The 18,378-nt window shown below is 39.6% G+C and overlaps 2 protein-coding genes across 2 annotated transcripts in view; one reads left to right on the plus strand and one right to left on the minus strand.

Moving 5' to 3' along the window:
* The first annotated feature begins 9,277 nt into the window (after positions 1-9,277).
* Positions 9,278-13,685, plus strand: ANKRD37 (ankyrin repeat domain 37). The gene is made up of 5 exons (XM_053703889.1): positions 9,278-9,397; positions 11,491-11,643; positions 12,820-12,911; positions 13,014-13,231; positions 13,425-13,685. The coding sequence occupies exons 1-5, from the start codon at positions 9,380-9,382 to the stop codon at positions 13,433-13,435; spliced, it is 492 nt and encodes a 163-aa protein (XP_053559864.1). The 5' UTR covers positions 9,278-9,379; the 3' UTR covers positions 13,436-13,685.
* Positions 13,686-13,743: 58 nt separating this feature from the next.
* UFSP2 (UFM1 specific peptidase 2) overlaps positions 13,744-18,378 on the minus strand; it is a 139,507-nt gene continuing 134,872 nt past the window's right edge. The window contains exon 12 of the mRNA XM_053703885.1: positions 13,744-13,865. Within this exon, the coding sequence (XP_053559860.1) occupies positions 13,779-13,865 (87 nt within the window). The 3' untranslated portion in view covers positions 13,744-13,778. The remainder of the gene's footprint in view (positions 13,866-18,378) is intronic.

The following is an 18,378-nucleotide window of genomic DNA, read 5'->3' on the forward strand; positions in this document are numbered from 1 at the left end:
CTTAAGCTAGTTAACTCCTTTGTTTCTGATGCCATTGTTCATTTGACTAAACTAACGGCTAAGAATTCCGGATTTGCCATCCAGGCGCGTAGGGCGCTATGGCTTAAATCCTGGTCAGCTGATGTGACTTCAAAGTCTAAATTACTTAACATTCCTTTCAAGGGGCAGACCTTATTCGGGCCTGGTTTGAAAGAAATTATTGCTGACATTACTGGAGGTAAGGGTCATACCCTTCCTCAGGACAGGGCCAAATCAAGGGCCAAACAGTCTAATTTTTGTGCCTTTCGAAATTTCAAGGCAGGTGCAGGATCAGCTCCCTCTACTTCAAAACAAGAGGGAACTTTTCCTCAATCTAAGCAGGCCTGGAAATCTACCCAGTCCTGGAACAAGGGCAAGCAGGCCAGAAAGCCTGCTGCTGCCTCCAAGACAGCATGAAGGAGCGGCCCCCTATCCGACAACGGATATAGTAGGGGGCAGACTCTCTCTCTTCGCCCAGGCGTGGGCAAGAGATGTTCAGGATCCCTGGGCGTTGGAGATCATATCTCAGGGATATCTTCTGGACTTCAAACCTTCTCCCCCACAAGGGAGATTTCACCTTTCAAGATTATCTGCAAACCAGATAAAGAAAGAGGCATTCCTAAGCTGCGTGCAAGACCTCCTTGTAATGGGAGTGATCCATCCAGTTCCGCGGACGGAACAAGGACAGGGGTTTTATTCAAATCTGTTTGTGGTTCCCAAAAAAGAGGGAACCTTCAGACCAATTTTGGATCTAAAGATCCTAAACAAATTCCTCAGAGTTCCATCATTCAAGATGGAAACTATTCGAACCATTTTACCCATGATCCAAGAGGGTCAGTACATGACCACAGTGGACTTAAAGGATGCCTACCTTCACATTCCGATCCACAAGAATCATCATCGGTTCCTGAGGTTTGCCTTTCTAGACAGGCATAACCAGTTTGTAGCTCTTCCATTCGGGTTGGCTACAGCCCCAAGAATTTTTACAAAGGTTCTGGGCTCACTTCTGGCGGTTCTAAGACCGTGAGGCATAGCGGTGGCTCCTTACCTAGACGACATCCTGATACAGGCGTCAAGCTTTCAAATTGCCAAGTCTCATACAGAGATAGTTCTGGCATTTCGGAGGTCGCATGGGTGGAAAGTGAACGAAGAAAAGAGTTCTCTATCTCCTCTCACAAGGGTTTCCTTCCTAGGGACTCTGATAGATTCTATAGAAATGAAAATTTACCTGACGGAGTCCATATTATCAAAACTTCTAAATGCTTGCCGTGTTCTTCACTCCATTCCGCGCCCCACGGTGGCTCAGTGCATGGAAGTAATCGGCTTAATGGTAGCGGCGATGGACATAGTGCCATTTGCGCGCCTGCATCTCAGACCGCTGCAATTATGCATGCTCAGTCAGTGGAATGGGGATTACACAGATTTGTCCCCTCTACTAAATCTGGATCAGGAAACCAGGGATTCTCTTCTCTGGTGGTTATCTCGGGTCCATCTGTCCAAATGTATGACCTTTAGCAGGCCAGATTGGACCATTGTAACAACAGACGCCAGCCTTCTAGGTTGGGGTGCAGTCTGGAACTCCCTGAAGGCTCAGGGTTCATGGACTCAGGAGGAGAAACTCCTCACAATAAATATTCTGGAGTTAAGAGCAATATTCAATGCTCTTCTAGCTTGGCCTCAGTTAGCAACACTGAGGTTCATCAGATTTCAGTCAGACAACATCACAACTGTGGCTTACATCATCCATCAAGGGGGGACCAGGAGTTCCCTAGCGATGTCAGAAGTCTCCAAGATAATTCGCTGGGCAGAGACTCACTCTTGCCACCTATCAGCGATCCATATCCCAGGGGTAGAGAACTGGGAGGCGGATTTTCGAAGTCTTCAGACTTTTCATCCGGGGGAGTGGGAACTCCATCCGGAGGTGTTTGCTCAATTGGTTCTCCGTTGGGGCAAACCAGAACTGGATCTCATGGCGTCTCGCCAGAACGCCAAGCTTCCTTGTTACGGATCCAGGTCCAGGGACCCAGAAGCGGCACTGATAGATGCTCTAGCAGCGCCTTGGTTCTTCAACCTGGCCTATGTGTTTCCACCGTTTCCTCTGCTCCCTCGTCTGATTGCCAAAATCAAACAGGAGAAAGCATAGGTGATATTGATAGCGCCTGCGTGGCCACGCAGGACCTGGTATGCAGACCTAGTGGACATGTCATCCTTTCCACCATGGACTCTGCCTCTGAGACAAGACCTTCTAATACAAGGTCCTTTCAATCATCCGAATCTACTTTCTCTGAGACTGACTGCATGGAGATTGAACGCTTGATCCTATCAAAGCGTGGCTTCTCCGAGTCAGTAATTGATACCTTAATACAGGCACGAAAGCCTGTCACCAGGAAAATTTACCACAAGATTTGGCGTAAATATCTTCATTGGTGTGAATCCAAGAATTACTCATGGAGTAGGGTTAGGATTCCTAGGATATTGTCCTTCCTCCAAGAGGGTTTGGACAAAGGAGTATCAGCTAGTTCTTTAAAGGGACAGATTTCTGCTCTGTCTATTCTTTTACACAAGCGTCTGGCAGAAGTTCCAGACGTTCAGGCATTTTGTCAGGCTTTAGTTAGAATTAAGCCTGTGTTTAAACCTGTTGCTCCCCCATGGAGCCTAAACTTGGTTCTTAAAGTTCTTCAAGGGGTTCTGTTTGAACCCCTTCATTCTATTGATATCAAACTTCTATCATTGAAAGTTCTTTTTCTGATGGCTATTTCCTCGGCTCGAAGAGTCTCGGAGTTATCTGCCTTACATTGTGATTCTCCTTATCTGATCTTTCATTCAGATAAAGTAGTTCTGCGTACAAAACCTGGGTTTTTACCTAAGGTGGTTTCTAACAAGAATATCAATCAAGAGATTGTTGTTCCATCATTATGCCCTAATCCTCCTTCAAAGAAGGAACGTCTTGCATAATCTAGACGTAGTCCGTGCATTGAAGTTTTACTTGCAGGCTACTAAAGATTTTCGCCAAACATCTCACCTGTTTGTTATTTACTCTGGAAAGAGGAGAGGTCAAAAGGCCTCGGCAACCTCTTTCTTTTTGGCTTCGGAGTATAATCCGTTTAGCATATAAGACTGCTGGACAGCAGCCCCCTGAAAGAATTACAGCTCATTCTACTAGAGCTGTGGCTTCTACCTGGGCCTTTAAAAATGAGGCCTCTGTTGAACAGATTTGCAAGGCTGCGACTTGGTCTTCGTTTCATACCTTTTCAAAATTTTACAAATTTGATACTTTTGCTTCTTCGGAGGCTGTTTTTGGGAGAAACGTTCTACAGGCAGTGGTTCCTTACGTTTAAGTTCCTGCCTTATCCCTCCCATCATCCGTGTACTTAAGCTTTGGTATTGGTATCCCACAAGTAAATGATGATCCGTGGACTGGATACACTTAACAAGAGAAAACATAATTTATGCTTACCTGATAAATGTATTTCTCTTGTAGTGTATCCAGTCCACTGCCCGCCCTGTCCGTTTAAGGCAGGCCTAAATTTTAATTAAACTTCAGTCACCACTGCACCCTATGGTGTCTCCTTTCTCGGCTTGTTTCGGTCGAATGACTGGATATGGCAGTTAGGGGAGGAGCTATATAGCAGCTCTGCTGTGGGTGATCCTCTTGCAACTTCCTGTTGGGAAGGAGAATATCCCACAAGTAAATGATGATCAGTGGACTGGATACACTACAAGAGAAATAAATTTATCAGGTAAGCATAAATTATGTTTTTTTCCAGGTCTGGTTTGGTCTCCAGACCGTTTTGGATTGAGCAAAAGTTCCCTCTTGTTTAGCATTAGAGGAAGTTGATGCCGCACCTGCCTTGAAGTTTCGAAAGGCATGAAAATTAGACTGTTTGGCCCTAAATTTGGACCTGTCCTGAGGAAGGGCATGACCTTTTCCTCCAGTGATATCAGCAATAATCTCCTTCAAACCAGGCCCGAATAGGGTCTGCCCCTTGAAGGGAATGTTAAGCAGCTTAGATTTTGAAGTCACGTCAGCTGACCATGATTTAAGCCATAGCGCTCTGCGCGCCTGTATAGCAAAACCAGAATTCTTAGCCGTTAGTTTAGTCAAATGAACAATGGCATCAGAAACCAAAGAATTGGCTAGCTTAAGTGCTCTAAGTTTGCCAAGTATGTCATCCAATGGAGTCTCTACCTGTAAAGCCTCTTCCAGAGACTCAAACCAGTACGCCGCAGCAGCACTGACAGGGGCAATGCATACAAGGGGCTGTAGGATAAAACCTTGTTGAATAAATATTTTCTTAAGGTAACCTAATTTTTTATCCATTGGATCTAAAAAAGCACAACTGTCCTCGACAGGGATAGTAGTACGCTTTGCTAGAGTAGAAACTGCTCCCTCCACCTTAGGGACTGTCTGCCATAAGTCCCGTGTGGTGGCGTCTATTGGAAACATTTTTTCTAAAAATAGGAGGGGGAGAGAACGGCATACCTGGTCTATCCCATTCCTTATTAATAATTTCTGTAAACCTTTTAGGTATTGGAAAAACATCAGTACACACCGGCACTGCAAAGTATTTATCCAGTCTACACAATTTCTCTGGCACTGCAATGGTATCACAGTCATTCAGAGCAGCTAAAAACCTCCCTAAGCAACACGCGGAGGTGTTCCAGCTTACATTTAAATGTAGAAATATCAGAATCAGGTATCTTTCCTGAGCCATTAACATCACCCACAGACTGAAGCTCTCCTTCCTCAGCTTCTGCATATTGTGAGGCAGTATCAGACATGGTTCTTAAAGCGTCAGTATGCTCTGCACCTCGTCTCACCCCAGAGCTATGTCGCTTACCTCTAAGTTCAGGTAGTCTGGCTAATACCGCTGACAGTGTATTATCCATGACTGCCGCCATGTCTTGTAAAGTAAACGCTATGGGCACCCTAGATGTACTTGGCGCCATTTGAGCGGGAGTCCCTTGAGCGGGAGTCAAAGGGTCTGACACGTGGGGAGAGTTAGTCGGCATAACTTTCCCCTCGTCAGATTCCTCTGGTGATAAATTTTTTAAAGACAGAATATGATCTTTATTGCATAAAGTGAAATCAGTACATTTGGTACACATTCTAAGAGGGGGTTCCACCATGGCTTTTAAACATAATGAACAAGGAGTTTCCTCTATGTCAGACATGTTTATACAGACTAGCAATGAGACTAGCAAGCTTGGAAAACACTTTAAATCAAGTTAACAAGCAAATATAAAAAACGGTACTGTGCCTTTAAGAGAAACAATTTTTGGCAGAATTTGAAAAACAGTGAAAAAATGCAGTAAATCAAACGAAATTTTTACAGTGTATGTAATAGGCTAGCAGAGCATTGCACCCACTTGCAAATGGATGCTTAACCCCTTAGTTAAAAAAACGGATCAAAAAAACTAAATAGTTTTTTAACAGTCACAACCAACTGCCACAGCTTTCTGTGGCCCTACCTTCCCCAATAAACGACTTTGGAAAGCCTTTTGGCCCTTTAGAGATGTCCTATAGCATTCAGAGGGCCTTTGAGGGAATCTGGATATCTTAGTTTGTAATTTTAACTGCACAAAAAAAACGTTAAAATAGGCCCCTCCCACTCATACTACAACAGTGGAAAGCCTCAGGAAACTGTTTCTAGGCAAAATTTAAGCCAGCCATGTGGAAAAAACTAGGCCCCAATAAAGTCTTATCACCAAAGCATATATAAAAACGATTAAACATGCCAGCAAACGTTTTATATTGCAATATCATAAGGGTATTACCCCTGGGAGTAAGCATGATACCAGTCATTATTAAATCACTGTATTCAGGCTTAATTTACATTAATCCGGTATCAGCAGCATTTTCTAGTGTTTTCCATCTCTAGAAAAAATTATAACTGCACATACCTCATAGCAGAGTAAACTGCACGCCATTCTCTCGCTGAAGTTACCTCATCTGTGTAATCCCCTCAGACATATATGAGAACAGCAATGGATCTTAGTTACAACCTACTAAGATCATAGAAACCTCAGGCAGATTCTTCTTCTATTTACTGCCTGAGATAAAATAGCACAACTTCGGTACTATTTAAAAACAACAAACTTTTGATTGAAGAAAATAAACTAGCTATATTTAACTACTCTCTCTTACGACCTCCTTGCTTGTTGAGAGCTGCAAGAGAATGACTGGCTATGACAGTTAGGGGAGGAGCTATATTACAGCTCTGCTGTGGGTGTCCTCTTGCAACTTCCTGTTGGGAATGAGAATATCCCACAAGTAATGGTTGATCCGTGGAATGGATACACCTTACAAGAGAAAAAAAGCTTAAATGGCTTCTTTTTCAAATAAAGATAGCAAGATAACAAAGAAAAATTGATAATAGGAGGAAATTGGAAAGTTGCTTAAAATTGCATGCTCTATCTGAATCACAAAAGAAAAAAAATGGGTTCAGTCACAGTGTCCCTTTAAGATAAACTTTTCTAAAGGATGTGCTCAACCCCATTATGTTTTAATTAGGCTACATCAGGTTTTCAAGTTGTCATGGTTGTCAAACAAACCCTGTGATTTTGTTTTCTGCTGATCGCTAAAAAAATCATCGTAAAATTATATTTTTTAATTATTACTTTTTCTATTGACAGCGCCGTCGCTCTGCCCTCGATTAACTTCCTGGTTAGTGCTCTATCCCATGTAGAAAGCGGCCCCACCCTACACTCGTGGCTGCCTAACGGCCAGGATTTCAATTGGATGCTGGAGTTTACGTCACCCCATAACAAAATATGTGACACAGAGCCGGGCAATTCGCTGGACTCTAGGATTTAAGGTTTGCAGTGTCTTCATATCGTTTAATATTCAAAATAAAAAAAAAATTATGAATTAAACTTATGTTTATTTTTATTGATCAGTGAAATCCTGCTTTTCATATGGAGCAACTTTACCTTCACTTTAAAGGAAAGTAATTTGTTTGCAGGGGTTAAACACACAGTTATATAAAAGCAAAAGGGCAACAATAAAACAGCATCACTTTGAAGTGAATGTAAATTTTGATGCTAAAGTGCCCGGTTTTTAAAACTTTGATTAAAAACAGGGGCACTTTAATTCTTCAAAATTTACATTTCACTCCTGTTGTGACAAAAAACTTACCTTTTAAACTTCACAGCAGCTCCAGCGTCCTCCGGTCTCACAAGCCATTTCTGATGTCAGAAATGATTGATAGGTCATCCTCCAATCACAGCTTTCCCCCCAGGGGATTCAGTGTCTGATTCACTGCTGTGATTAGAGGAAGCCGGATGCCTCATTTTAGACCCAGGAAGAGGCTTTGAAATGGGTGGAGGAAGCTGGAGCTGCTGTGAAGATTAAAAGGTAAGTTTTTTTTCACAACAGGAGTGAAATGAAAATTTTGATGAATTAAAGTGCCCCTGTTTTTAATCGAAGTTTTAAAAACCGGGCACTTTAGCATCAAAATTTACATTCACTTTAATGATGTTTTTTCTTTTTAAATACATGATTGTATTTCCATCTAAACCTGTTTCTTCCTTCTCTACATTATCTGTTCTGCTATTTTGCCACTGTATCTTGTTTCCTTGAATAAATGTACAAAGTTACAAAAATGTTAAATAGATCACTAAAATATATGCATGGAACCATAACATTCAATTAAATGCACAACTTATCATTTTGTTTATGTTACACTTCAAATAATTTGTCTCTTTTTAAAGGTCAAACTCTCCATGTTGTGTTCCCTCCGAATCATCTTTATATAGATTTTACTTTCGAAGGAATTCCTCTGTATCCTCTTCTGGTGAAATTCTCTATCCTGCTGTGTTCTTTTAAAATATAAACTAAAAAGACCACCAGGGAATGTCTTTTCTTGCACATACATGAATACAACAAGATTAGCATTGTAAAAAAACACAATCATTTTTTCAACGCTCTTATATCTAGGAGTTTTTCAAAAGATTTTTGTCATTAAAACTAGTAATTCAGAAGTTTACAAAACTTACATGTGCTGCAACATAATTATATGTTTGCAATTACATTATACAGCTTAAAATGGAAATCTCTTCCGTGTACTATTGAATCCAACTCACAGAAACATTATACAAGTCATAAATTGTTGGATGTAATTATTTAGAAAACCTAAAGTACTGAGCAGCTATATTCTATCATATTTTTTAAATGCTTTTTTTTTATTATTATAATCATTTATTTGTATAGTGCCACAAAATTCCTTAGCCTTCCATTTTGTTTATATTAAATTTTGCCCACAAATGTATTGGATCTAATTAAATAATAATAAATGTAATTATTTATTATTATCGGTTATTTGTAGAGCGCCGATTTTGCAGCGCATTTATGTTTTATCTGCTAATTTCAGTTGCTATATCCTATTATTATGTTAAAATTGTTTATTATATTTATATTGCTTATAGTTGTATCTGTATTTAAATAAGGTGTTTTATATATATATATATATATATATATATATATATATATATATATCAACTCCCAAAACAGGGTGAGAGAAGGAAGGTTTTGGTTAAATGGGTTATCACAGGAAAGATCTGTGCATGTATGTATATTGTAATAGTCTCAATAAAAGAATTGTTCACATGCAGGATGGTTTCAGTTTTTGAGTGTATTCTATGCTCCCATACACGCAATGTTACAGACCTACTGCTGAATAATGCAATATTCTAAACGACTTATCTTTTTATGTTTTTAAAGCTATACCAACCAAATAAATGTGTCATTATTTATTTAAGCTAAACCTATAAATTATATTACTGCCAGGTCAGCATTAAACTAGCTCGTGTAGACGTGACCAAGCTTCAGCTTTACACAAAAGACTTGACATGTTATCATTATTTTCGGGCCATCAAAGTGGCTATATGAAACGTCTTGAGCTTCCTCATTATTGAACTTCTTACTAATACGTGCACGGCACTGCATCCTTTTTATGAACCACTACTTCCCTTCCCCCATCAAACATTTACATCCCACTAACATAAGCGCACAGCCTACGTGCCTACTCGCAACAGACTGCATGTCCGACAGGCACTGGCACTGTGTGCGTACGTGACCAAAACACAGAGAATACCCGCAGGACACGCCCATCTGTGCGCTTGAACCAATTGTTGCTTGCTGGGGCGGACACCTTGGCGCTCCATCAATGAACTGCTAGCTTTACTACAAATTTAGGAGTTGCTTTTACACGTGCATGTTGTTTGAGTACGTGCTGGTAGGCGGTGCCTGACAGTTCTGGAAATAGAGTATTGGCAGCACCAGGGTTACAGTGTCAGAACTCGTCCAGACCTCGATTGGAGCAGAACTGATGATCATACATTGGATACATCTTTTGACAAGATGTTGTTTAGTGAGGAGGTGAGTTGTCAAAGATCCAGATGTTCATTTAAGAAGGAACACATTTGAAAAATACATATGTGAGGGTTCTTATACAAAACCATTTCTCTAAACAGCCCTGAAAACAGCCCTGACATATGTATTTTTCATATGTGTCCCTTTTTAAAGCGGCAATATGGTCAGCCTAGGCACACAGTGCTAGGTATTACAGATCCAGATGACACAGCTGAAAGACTGGGGCACACAGTGCTAGGTATTACAGATCCAGATGACATAGCTGACAGACTGGGGACACAGTGCTAGGTATTACAGATCCAGATGACACAGCTTCCAGACTGGGGCACACAGTGCTAGGTATTACAGATCCAGATGACACAGCTGACAGACTGGGGCACACAGTGCTAGGTATTACAGATCCAGATGACACAGCTGACAGACTGGGGCACACAGTGCTAGGTATTACGGATCCAGATGACACAGCTGACAGACTGGGGCACACAGTGCTAGGTATTACAGATCCAGATGACACAGCTTCCAGACTGGGGCACACAGTGCTAGGTATTACAGATCCAGATGACACAGCTGACAGACTGGGGCACACAGTGCTAGGTATTACAGATCCAGATGACACAGCTGACAGACTGGGGCACACAGTGCTAGGTATTACGGATCCAGATGACATAGCTGACAGACTGGGGACACAGTGCTAGGTATTACAGATCCAGATGACATAGCTGACAGACTGGGGACACAGTGCTAGGTATTACAGATCCAGATGACACAGCTGACAGACTGCGGCACACAGTGCTAGGTGTTACAGATCCAGATGACACAGCTGACAGACTGGGGCACACAGTGCTAGGTATTACGGATCCAGAAGACACAGCTGACAGACTGGGGCACACAGTGCTAGGTATTACAGATCCAGATGACACAGCTGACAGACTGGGGCACACAGTGCTAGGTGTTACAGATCCAGATGACACAGCTGACAGACTGGGGCACACAGTGCTAGGTATTACGGATCTAGATGACACAGCTGACAAACTGGGGCACACAGTGCTAGGTATTACGGATCCAGATGACACAGCTGACAGACTGGGGCACACAGTGCTAGGTATTACGGATCCAGATGACACAGCTGACAGACTGGGGCACACAGTGCTAGGTATTACGGATCCAGATGACACAGCTGACAGACTGGGGCACACACTGCTAGGTATTACGGATCCAGATGACACAGCTGACAGACTGGGGCACACAGTGCTAGGTATTACAGATCCAGATGACACAGCTGACAGACTGCGGCACACAGTGCTAGGTATTACAGATCCAGATGACACAGCTGACAGACTCAGGCACACAGTGCTAGGTATTACAGATCCAGATGACACAGCTGACAGACTGGGGCACACAGTGCTAGGTATTACAGATCCAGATGACACAGCTGACAGACTGGGGCACACAGTGCTAGGTATTACAGATCCAGATGACACAGCTGACAGACTGGGGCACACAGTGCTAGGTGTTACAGATCCAGATGACACAGCTGACAGACTGGGGCACACAGTGCTAGGCTTTACAGAGCCAGATGTTCACATTATTCACTGGGACTCACAGGGCTAGGCTTTATGGATCCAGATGTTCACATCAACCAGCTGGCTTTATGGTTATAGCAAGGTATATTATTACATATGATCCGTTTTACGTGTATTAGGCATATTGTGCATGAATTATACATTGTTTACTAGCGAATCAGTGAAAGTGATGGTAAACTCTCCCCTTTTTAAAATCAGATCCGTAATGTTAATGATACTTTAGATTGAATTTTATTTATCAGTTGTAAGAAGCTGGAAATGATGTTTACAAACCAGAATTTTTATATACATTGTAAGAAGTCGCCTGATATTTTTTTTTATTATTATAGAGAACGACCAATTGTGACCTAAACAAAACATAAATGCGCAAAAAATAGTCAACTGTATAAAAATGGGTAGAGTGGGAATAAAATCTACAGTTTACTGATGATTTATTTTCACCTGCCGAGGGCCAGTAATCTGTTTATTTTTCCTCCAGTCAGAATAAACAATTTTACCTTCTCAATTGTTCTACAGTGTGACAGCCTGGGCCAGCTGATGGAGTCTGGGTGTGCAGTTAATGTTCCCAATAACCCTCTCAGCCAGTCACCTGCCCACCTGGCAGTCTGCGGTGGACAAGCTTTTTTTCTCCTTTGGCAGTTACAGACAGGACTTGATATTAACCAGCAGGTACGTAGTAGACTAGTGTTACTTGTATGCATTGTGCAGTATGATATGGCTTACACAGCTTTATTTTTGTAACATCAGAGTACCTTTAAGGGCAAGTGCTATTCAAACATTGTTCTACTTAAATCAAATTTCTTTCACATTTTTTTACTAAGTGGGATTATTCAATTTCTTAAAAATAAACTTATGAAACTAGTATTTTAAAAATCCCTTCTCCTTTAGAACTCCAGTTTCACAAGGGTAGTCTGTCATTCAGATGGCACTAAGGCAATGCATGAGAAAGCCCATCACATTTTTTTATAGTAGTGGGGTTGGTTTCTAGCTGAAGGTTTACCTAAGTACAGCTACCTAAAGGGACATTAAACTTAATTTTTAGTCCAACATGGAAGAACAGCACGTTAACTTAAAGGGACGTTATTTTAAACAACTTTACAGTTTATTTTGTGTTGTTTACTTGTTAGCTTTTGTTGAAAGGGATACCTAGGTAGACTCAGGAGCTGCTGATTGGTTGGCTCTTACATACATGACATGTTATTGGCTCATGCAATGTGTTCAGCTAGCTCCAGGTAGTTCATTGTTGCTCCTTTAACAAAGGATAAGAAGAGAATTAAGCAAATTAGATAATAGAAATAAAATGGAAAGTTGTTTAAAAATGTTTGTTTCACGTCCCTTTAAATATGTTTAGCATTATAAAAAAATATTTAAAACCTAATTTAAATTACATTGGAACTAACTTGAATGAACATGATTGTACACAACTCATTTGTGACTAATAAGGACAACACATTTATAAATCCCATCTTTTACATGCAGCCAGAACAAAAGTAACTATAGCAATGTCCTTTTAAGAAGTGTTCTTAAAAAAGCTTTTGCTTGTGGAGTTAAATTCTAATAGAAACTGAAATGCACATGAATGACTTTCATTGTTAATGGAAATTTTTTCACTCCCTTGTATTAGCAAAATGTATTCTATAAAAAGAATCCTGTTTTTCTGAAAGCTTTTATTTATTTTGCATAATCCATATGCTGCATGCACTCTCTTTGATAGACTGCGTCTGCTCAGAGGACTGATAGATGTAATCTGTCATAGCTAATCTTGCCTTCATACTTAGCGGATATAATATTCTAACTAAGATAAACCTTGTTTTATACCTACATTTTCTTCTCATCTCTTCATAGGACACTTGTGGGGAGACTTTGATCCATAAAGCAGCCCGGTCAGGAAGCTTAGAATGTCTTAGTGTGCTTGTTGCTAGAGAAGCCAAATTAAAGTAAGTTTATTTTGTATTACCAGATTAACTGTGCTGTTGATGGGTTTTGGACTAAGTACTTTTATAAATCGGAGTAAAAACATTGTATTTGTTTCCTTCTAGTGTATGCAATAAGGACGGGCAAACAGCTGAAGACCTAGCATTATCAAGTGGATTTATGGAATGTGCACACTATCTTGCTGCAGTTAGGAATACTCGGGATACATTTTTAAAAGCACAGTCGTCTATGCATGAACTGAGGGACGCATCAGCTGGGCACAAAAGAGGGCATCACTGCGGATCAGTGTTACATGGCAAGAGGAGGAGAGCATCAGATGATGGTGAGTAAAACACTGATATTTTTTTTTTTTATACTATTCTCAGATGAACTTGTTGTAAAATATGTTTGTAACCTAGAAAACAACTAGCTGTCAAATAGGAAACATTTATTATTATTGCACTGTGTAGGGCTGTTTCCTATATAATTATAGAATCATGTCACCATCAACTAACTTACATTCTTTTTGCCAACAGGTTTCATTTAGTCTGGATATGGAAGTGAGGAAGAGACTGTTCCTTCACTGAGGAAGTGCTTTGTCAAGGAGCAAACTTTACCTATAGCTTATATTAAGCTCATTTCTAACCTTTCTTCAGGAAAGAACTTTTCTACATGACTGAAAGTTTTATTTCAAAAGATATTTCAAATTGTTGAATGTCCATTCTGTGCTTTAAATTATATATAACATTTGATACTTTTATACTAAATAAAGTTTGATTTTTACAAATGTTCAAAGATTTACCATGGCAAGTAATTTTTTTTTTTTTTTACTTGTGTGACCGTAAAGAGAAAAACTAGTTTGTAAAGTTTATTACTTTTAAAGGACAGAATTAGATCATGGCTGGCCGCTGAGGTAAGCATAAGTTATAGAATGTATCTTGAATCCAGAAATCGGCTCCTTTCCAGCCACACCACCCCTAGAACAAAAAACAAACAGGTTTTATTGAGATATGATTTAAAGTGAACACTGGCCAACTAAAAAAAATGTATATATCATAAAATGCGCAAAAATTGTTTATACGCTTAAAATGACAGTAAATAATTAGACATTCGTGATTAAGAATACAATTTTACACAACTTCCCAATTTACTTATATTATTTAATTTGCTTCCTTCTCTTGTTATCCTTTGCTGAAAGGTTTATCTAGGAAAGCTCAGGAGCAGCAAAGAACCTAGGTTCTAGCTGCTGATTGGTGGATATATATCTATCTATCTCTATATCTATCTCTATCTATATATCTATCTATATACTTGTACTAACCATAGCTAAGCATTAAAGCTGTGTAATGCAGCAGTGCTATGGCATAAAGGGAAGTCTGTCTTAAAAAGCAGGCTAAAAGTAAAAAGGTGAGTCATTGTGAACCTCATTTGCATATCTTACCCAGATTCCTTTGCTGCATTGGAAACAGTGTAGTCAGAGAGTTTCTGGGTTTAAAGCAAGTCTTCTGACTTGTTTAGATTTGTAAATGGTTTACACAATGAGTTATTTTCTCTATATTTTGTATTTAGTGGAAGATTTTAAACTCACTTTTCGCCTCCCCATAATTTTAATTGTTGAGATTATATATATATAATGATTGTCATTGGCTCATCCATGTGTTCAGTTAGAAACCAGTAAAGCATTGCTGTTCCTTCAACAAATGATACCAAGGGAATGAAGCAAATATGATAATAGAAGTAAACAGGAGAGTTGTTTAAAATTGCATGTTTTACCTAAGTCATGAAAGAAAGATTTTGGGTTTCATGCCCCTTTTAATTATGGATTATTTTTCAATTAATTAGACCTTGCAGTTTGTAAATTGATCCATCCATGCTTCTGTAATATAGATGGGGTAGTTTTAAAGGGACAGTCTACTTGCAAATGGTTGTTTTAAAAAAAATAAAAAAAATCGATAATCTCTTACCCATTTCACAGTTTTGCAGAACCCACACTGTTACATTAATATACTCCCTTTTACCTCTGATTACCTGTATCTAAACCCCTGCAGACTGCCTCTTATCTCATTGCTTTTTACAATCTTATCATTTTAGCCAATCAGTGCTGGTTCTTGTATAATTATCATTCTCCATGGGCATGAGCACAATGTTATCTGTATGGTACACATAAACTAGCACTGTCTGGCTGTTGTGCAAGATTTAAAAAGCTAATAAAAAGAAGTGGCCTGCAGGGGCTTAAACAACGGTAAACTTAGTGGTTATATTAACTCCTGTGTGACGCTGGTAGTTATGCCCTTAAGGAGTCCTGGGCTAATCTCTGCCGCAATCTCGCTCAAAATTGTGAGATCCCACTATTTCTGCATGCCCCACGAGTAACGAGGGAGGGGTGGGCAGGCCCATCAATGTAGGAGGCGGGTCTGCTACGCTACAGGGAAGCCCCCCCCTAAAAAAAATTACCTGCGTCATTGAAGGGGAAGGAGGGAGGCAAGGGTAATGAGGGGGATCCTATGTGGGATCCCTTGCCATAAAGGGATCTGGGAGGGGGGCAGCTACACTACAGAAAAAAAAGGTTATTTTAATATTCTTGTAAAAAAAATTCATTAAAGGGACATGAAACCCACATTTTATCTTTCATGATTTAGAAAGAGCAAGCAATTTTAAACAATTTTTAAATTTACTTCTATTATCTAATTTGCTTCATTCTCTTGATATTCTTTACTGAAAAGCATATCTAGATATGCTAAGTAGCTGCTGATTGGTAGATGCACATAAATGCCTCGTGTGATTGGCTCACCCATGTGCATTGCTATTCCTTCAACAAAGGATATCTAAAGAATGAAGCAAATTAGATAATAGAAGTAATTTGGAAAGTTATTTAAATTTGTATTCTCTACCTGAATCATGAAATATTTTTTTGGGGTTTAGTGTCCCTTTAATTACCTAGGATGGCGGCAAATAGGTAGAGGGGGGAGGGTTAGAGAGCTGTTTGGGGGGATCAGGGAGGTTAGGGGCTAAGAGGAGCCAGCACTGCAGAATATTTATATAAAGAAAAAAAAAAAGCCTTTTATTTTAGTACTGGCAGACTTTCTGCCAGTACTTAAGATGGCAGTGACAATTGTGAGGTGGGGGAGGAAAGAGAGCTGTTTGAGAGGGGTCAGGGGTGAGATGTGTCAGGTGGGAGGCTGATCTCTATACTAATACTAAAGCTACAATTAACCCTACAAGCTACCTAATAAACCCCTTCACTGCTGGGCATAATACAAGTGTGGTGCACAGCGGTATTTAGCAGACTTCTAATTACAAAAAAGCAATGTCAAAGCCTATATGTCTGCTATTTCTGAACAAAGGGGATCCCAGAGAAGCATTTACAACCATTTGTGCCATGATTACACAAGCAGTTTGTAAATAATTTCAGTGAGAAACCTAAAATTATGGGAAAAAAAAAAGGACACATTTTTTAATTTGATCGCATTTGGCGGTGAAATGGTGGCATGAAATATACCAAAATGGGCCTATATCAATACTTTGGGTTGTCTAATAAAAAAATATATATATATAGTTTTGATAGATAAATATAAAAATAGGCTCTATATCTGTTTAAATGCAGTGATGGCAAAAATGTTCTGGTCTTTTAAAGGTAGTTTTTGTCTAAAATGCCCGGTCCTTAAGGGGTTAATATAACAATGTTAATTATGCAAAGCTGGGCATGTGTAGTAAAGGATTTATCTTTTTAAACAATAAAAATAGATCTAATAAAAACAAAACCTGAAAGCAAATTTTATTAAACACTTTACCCTTTTTCATATATAGAGTTTTCTAATTCTGAGGATTGGAAGTATTCATGGTAGGCTTACAAGCCTAACCCTGCTGCATATATGTTCCCCTAAATAGCCTCAGTAGACACTATCCGATAACCTGCAAAACAATGGAGCTTTTGCAAGCGGTGGGTGTAGTTTGGCTATTGAAAAAAATAATAGCAGCAATCAAGGTGCTGATGTGGAATGTGTATATGCTATCTTGTTACACAATATTTCCACACTTACATTGTATGTTTAAGGGACACTTAACCCCTTAGCGACCACAGCACTTTTCCATTTTCTGAACGTTTGGGACCAAGGCTATTTTTACATTTCTGCCGTGTTTGTGTTTAGCTGTAATTTTCCTCTTACTCATTTACTGTACCCACACATATACCGTTTTTCCTCACCATTAAATTGACTTTTTTTTTTTTAAATAATCTTTATTGGCAATTATCAGTGATACATCAAGAAAGGTCCGAGAAGGAGACAACAAATAATGAGTTAAACCAAGACATTGATGTTGTTACAGATTAACAATGAAAAGCAATTCAACTTGAGGTACAATCTATAGGGTGACATCCACTAATTCAGGATATCCACCCGTATAAAATTCTTCATTCTAGGTATTAAAATAACCAAAAGGAGGGCACAGACTAATGGGTTGAGTTAAATATTATAATTGTGAAACATTTCTAGAGATTATAACGAGAAAAACAGAATTTATGCTTACCTGATAAATTTCTTTCTCTTGTGATGTATTGAGTCCACGGATTCATCCATACTTATGGGATATTCTCCTTCCCAACAGGAAGTGGCAGAGAGAGCACCCACAGCAGAGCTGTCCATATAGCTCCTCCCTTAGCTCCACCCCCAGTCATTCGACCGAAGGCTAGGAAGAAAAAGAAACTATAGGGTGCAATGGTGACTGAAGTTTTTTAAATAAAAATATACTACCTGTCTTAAATAGACAGGGCGGGCCGTGGACTCGATACATCACAAGAGAAAGAAATTTATCAGGTAAGCATAAATTCTGTTTTCTCTTGTAAGATGTATCGAGTCCATGAATTCATCCATACTTATGGGATACCAATACCAAAGCTTTAGGACACGGATGAAGGGAGGGACAAGACAGGTACCTTAAACGGAAGGAACCACTGCTTGTAGAACCTTTCTCCCAAAAATAGCCTCCGAAGAAGCAAAAGTGTCAAATTTGTAAAATTTGGAATAAGTATGAAGCAAAGACCAAGTCGCCACCTTACAAATCTGTTCAACAGAAGCCTCATTTTTAAAAGCCCATGTGGAAGCCACTGCTCTAGTAGAATGAGCAGTAATTCTTTCAGGAGGCTGCTGGCCAGTAGTCTCATAAGCCAAACGGATGAAGCTTTTCAGCCAAAAGGAAAGAGAGGTAGCCGTAGCCTTTTGACCTCTCCGTTTACCAGAATAAACAACAAACAATGAAGATGTTTGACGGAAATCTTTAGTTGCTTGTAAGTAGAACTTTAAAGCACGAACCACATCAAGATTGTGTAACAGACGTTCCTTCTTTGATGAAGGATTAGGACACAGAGAAGGAACAACAATCTCCTGATTGATATTCCTATTAGAAACAACCTTAGGAAGAAACCCAGGTTTGGTATGCAAAACCACCTTATCTGCATGGAAAACTAGGTAAGGTGAGTCATACTGTAAAGCA

This window comes from Bombina bombina, chromosome 2 (genome assembly GCF_027579735.1).
Source record: "Bombina bombina isolate aBomBom1 chromosome 2, aBomBom1.pri, whole genome shotgun sequence".
Taxonomy (NCBI): Eukaryota; Metazoa; Chordata; class Amphibia; order Anura; family Bombinatoridae; genus Bombina; species Bombina bombina.